The sequence below is a fragment of the Sinocyclocheilus anshuiensis genome, unplaced genomic scaffold (genome assembly GCF_001515605.1).
Source record: "Sinocyclocheilus anshuiensis isolate Anshui unplaced genomic scaffold, SAMN03320099.WGS_v1.1 scaffold2216, whole genome shotgun sequence".
NCBI classification, from domain to species: domain Eukaryota; kingdom Metazoa; phylum Chordata; class Actinopteri; order Cypriniformes; family Cyprinidae; genus Sinocyclocheilus; species Sinocyclocheilus anshuiensis.
Genome location: NW_015545525.1, coordinates 237713 through 242542, shown reverse-complemented (window position 1 = coordinate 242542; position 4830 = coordinate 237713). Strand labels below are relative to the sequence as shown.

The 4830-nt window shown below is 41.7% G+C and overlaps 1 protein-coding gene across 1 annotated transcript in view; it reads left to right on the top strand.

Moving 5' to 3' along the window:
• LOC107698284 (differentially expressed in FDCP 6 homolog) overlaps window positions 1–4830 on the top strand; it is an 8212-nt gene that overhangs the window by 921 nt on the left and 2461 nt on the right. Inside the window, exons 2-7 of the mRNA XM_016499239.1 lie at window positions 201–406; window positions 1055–1195; window positions 2191–2370; window positions 3588–3785; window positions 3927–4073; window positions 4141–4249. Coding sequence (XP_016354725.1) covers window positions 311–406; window positions 1055–1195; window positions 2191–2370; window positions 3588–3785; window positions 3927–4073; window positions 4141–4249 — 871 coding nt within the window. The 5' untranslated portion in view covers window positions 201–310. The remainder of the gene's footprint in view (window positions 1–200; window positions 407–1054; window positions 1196–2190; window positions 2371–3587; window positions 3786–3926; window positions 4074–4140; window positions 4250–4830) is intronic.

Sequence of the window (4830 nt, the reverse complement as noted above, 5' to 3'; positions counted from 1 at the left end):
GATTATCTATCTATCTATCTGTCTATCTGTCTGTCTGTCTGTCTGTCTGTCAGTCAGCTGAATTATGTTTAAAGCTGAAGGAAATCCACTTTCAAAAGGTCATGATGTTTCCAAAGTCAATAAATAATTGTATTAACTAATACAAGCATGCTGTAGCAACAGTACTAGTATGGTAATGTGTCACTGTGAACTGATCTCAGGACTGCAGACAGGAGGCACCAGAGTTCAGCAAACACCTGCAGGATGTGGCCAGACTCAGAGAGAATGAAGGAGAGGAGAAATAAGAGAGTCAAATCATCAGGTGTGAGACATGGCGCTGAGAGCCGCTCTGCTGAAGAGAATCTGGTACGCCTTCACATCCCTGGACACCGAAGACAGCGGCAAAGTGTCCAAATCACAGCTCAAGGTGAGACAGGTGTGAGACAGAGACAGGTGTTTGTTTGTGTAGATATGCATGTAAGTCTCAAAAGCTCACTTTAGGGACGTCCATAAAGATTAAAGTGATTGATAAGGTACATTTTTACCTTATGCAGTATTTACCTTAATTTATACCTTAATTATAACAATATCTGTCTTGTTTATGCATATTATGTGTAAATGTTGCTTACTGTGTACATTATGTGTTAAGTTGTAGTGTTTGTAAGCACACAGCCAATGTTTTCACCCATCATTACATCAGTGTACTTTATATGACTGTAAAGTGGTCTGGTCTAGTTTGATTTAAGGTAGTTTCTCTTTATGGTTTGTGTTCATAAATGTCTTTATATAACGCAGCAGGAGTGTACTGTATGTTCTCTTTTTATGAAACTGTTAATCTGACACACTCTGTGGCTTTAGACGGATCTGCATCAAACACAAGCAGCAGAGGTTTCTCTTTATGGTTTGTGTTCGTCTGTATCATAAAGTCTTTATATAACAAAGCAGGAGTGTACCCATTTAGATATCTGAGTTTGTGAAACTGCTGTTCTAGTTAATCTGACTCACACTCTGTGGCTTTAGACAGATCTGCATCAAACAAAAGCTGCAGTCAGACCGTGTGTGTGTGTGTGTGCAGGTTTTGTCTCATAACCTTCACAGTGTTTTGAGGATTCCTCACGACCCTGCAGCCCTCGAGAGACACTTCAGCGATGATGATGACGGTCCCGTATCCAGTCAGGGGTACATGCCCTACCTGAACCAGTTCATACTGGACAAGGTACCGCAACACAAGCACACTCTCAAAGGATGCTCATTCAATGCTCACGAGACTCTCGCTTATGTTTCATTGAAGTATCAAATGTTTCTCCTGAAATTAGGTGAAAATAACCCAAAACCTAGTAAGAGTTTGGAGCTATAAAAAGAATGTGGAGAGTAGTTGATGAGAAATATCTGAGTTCATATCTAGATCTCTGACTTTTCATTGCAGACTCTGAGATCTTGACAAATCTGAGCACCTTTAGAGACATGGCTGAGACAGAAGAGATTATACTGGGGTCTTTTCATAGAAGAAACTTCATCAAAAGCCTCCATATAATATCAACACTGCTATTTGAGAATTTATTGAGATATTAAAGAGATTTCATTTGGGAAGGGATTTGGGGAAAATGTCTTGCTCAAAATTGCAATCCTAGATGAAAATGTTATTGCTCAGAAGTTGCTCTTTCGTTGCTCACTGAGTTCTCAGGATCAGTTTTGTCTCAGATGTTTCTCCTAAAAAATACGAATGAATGTGGAGAGCAGCTCAGAGCATTTGGTGAATAATGTTTGCGTTCATATTGAGATCTCTGAGGTTTCATTGCAGACAAATCTGAGCACAGTTTGAGAAAGTGTTGAGACACAAGAATACTGGGGTCTTTTTTCATAAGTAACTTCAGCAAAGTTTCACGGCTGTCTTGGAGAAATAATTGAGACATTAAAGAGATTTTATTTGGGAAAGTGTCTTGAGCAAAGTTATTGCTCAGAGGTTGCTCTTTCATGGCTCATAGACTTTATTGAGTGCTTAGGATCAATTTTGATTCAATGTGAACACAATTCAAATGAATGTCAAATCTGAGCACAGTTTGAGACATCGTTGAGATCTGATCTGAAACTCCAGAGGAGACACGTGTCAGATCACTGGGGTCTTTTTCTCAGGAGAAACCAAAGTCTCCATTGAATCTCATTGCCTTCGTGGAGAATAAATTGAGATTTTGTTGTTTGTTGTGTCATCAGGTAACCGAGGGGACGTTTGTTAAAGAGGAAGTTGACGAGCTGTGCTGGACTCTCTGTTCCAAGAAAAACTACCATCCCGACGCGCACCGGGTTCTGTCCAATCAGGATGCTATGCGGCTCTGGTGTCTCTTCAACTTCCTGGCAGACGACCGATATCCTCTCACACTCGTGCCGGAGGAGGTGAGCACACACACACACACACACTCACTCACTCACTCACTCACTCACTCTCACTCACTCACTCTCACTCACTCACTCTCACTCACTCACTCTCACTCACTCACTCTCACTCACTCACTCTCACTCACTCACTCTCACTCACTCACTCTCACTCACTCACTCTCACTCACTCACTCTCACTCACTCACTCTCACTCACTCACTCTCACTCACTCACTCTCACTCACTCACTCTCACTCACTCACTCTCACTCACTCACTCTCACTCACTCACTCTCACTCACTCACTCTCACTCACTCACTCTCACTCACTCACTCTCACTCACTCACTCTCACTCACTCACTCTCACTCACTCACTCTCACTCACTCACTCTCACTCACTCACTCTCACTCACTCACTCTCACTCACTCACTCTCACTCACTCACTCTCACTCACTCACTCTCACTCACTCACTCTCACTCACTCACTCTCACTCACTCACTCTCACTCACTCACTCTCACTCACTCACTCTCACTCACTCACTCTCACTCACTCACTCTCACTCACTCACTCACTCACTCACTCACACACACACACTCTCACACACACACTCTCACACACACAGACACACACACACAAACATCTGAAGAAGACCGTCCCTCCATATGTACTTGAGTTTTGTGTGTGTTTATGTGCACTTTAATATATTTTAATGTTACACCTTCTTATATAAAATAAAACAACGCAAAGAACAAGTGTCTTATCATTTATTATACTACATAGCATTGTATATCAGTAGTTGTGCACAACAAACAATGTTGATCTGCCGTGGTACAAGTCCTTGTGCAGATTGAAAGAATGCCATCATCTCCTGTTCCGTTGTTGTCTCCTTTTTGTAGTTTTAAATAATGATTTAATGATTTGATATTTATTTGCCGCTGTCACGGCTATAATGCTTCTCTGACGAGCTGCTTCTTCTTCAGCTTTTGCCGTGGTACTGTGGATTACACCAGCAACATGCCCGTGGACACTGCTGACTAGCGGTTTGCATGTGTACTGCACGTTGACGCGGACAACGATGCAGAAGTATAAATGAAAACTGACGCATAGCCTACGGCGTAAAGATTACGGCGTAGGTCCGACGCAGAAGTATAAATCATCCTTAAGCATATGATGTGTTTTTCTCCCATGAGGAAGCAGATGATTAGCTGCAACGGTGATGTGTGCTGTGTTCAGGCGGAGTATCTGCTGAGGAAGATCAGCAGCGTGATGCCGGTGGAGCTGACCTGCGTGGAGCTGGAGGACGGGCTGAGCGTCTGGAGCTTCCTGAACGAGGTGAACGCGGCGGCTGCGAGTCGAGGAGTGGACGGCGAGAGCATCAGTGTGGCTGTGGAGAAGGTGTACAGAGAGATGGTGGGGAACATGCTGAAGGAGGTGCGCTCATCTCACTCACTCACTCACACACACAACTATGGGGCACCATTGTGCAGCAGCAAGCATCACAACAAAAAAGGAAAAAAAAAATCCTATATTTTGCCTGGGGCCCCCAATTCACTAAATCCGCCCCTGTTTCAGGGCTATCTGTGGAAGAAGGGTAACCTGCGCAGGAACTGGACGGAGCGCTGGTTCTGTCTGAAGCCCGGCTCGCTCTCGTACTTCACCAGCGAGGACTGCAGGGACTGTAAGGGCGTCATCGAGATGGACCAGAACTGCTGCGTGGAGGTACGGTGCTCGTCTCTGCGTCCGGAGCGTTTCTGTGTGTGACGCGGCGTCTGACTGTGATCCACAGGTGCTGTCGGACCGAGACGGGAAGAGATGCATGTTCTGCGTCAAGACGCTCAACAAAACCTTTGAAATCAGTGCGCCCGACTCCAGACAGAGACAGGAGTGGATCACAGGTGTGTGCAGAAATCAAACAAATACCTTTTATCAGGTATTTTAGATAGAATTAGATTTTTTATTACATTTTTATATAACGTATACATAATAACAAAATATTGTGAAATTAAAAAAATTAAATCTTCATGATTTCACAAAATTTACAAATAATTTATGTTCATTAACTGGCATCCACTGATAAGCTACTATTAAATATATTGTAGAAACGTAATTTTCTGGAAAGCTGCTTTGCAACAATTTGTATCGTGAAAAGCGCTATACAAATAAACTTAAGCATAAACCTCCGAATTTTGTTAATTTAATTAGAATAATTAGAAATTAGAAATAGAACTGACTAGAAACTAGAAAAAATATGTGTGTTGTTTTAAGGATGTTTCAATATTTTTATATTTTATTATAGAAAAAATACAATGCAAAGATAAAAAATGTACATTTATAGATTTTTTTTTGCATCAATCTTACAGAACTTTGTTAGATATAATTAGGAAATGTATTAGTATAATTATAAATGACAGAAATACTAAGTAATTGACAAGAAAACTAAAAAAAAAAAAGCTCCACATTTTTCTAGTAAAAATAT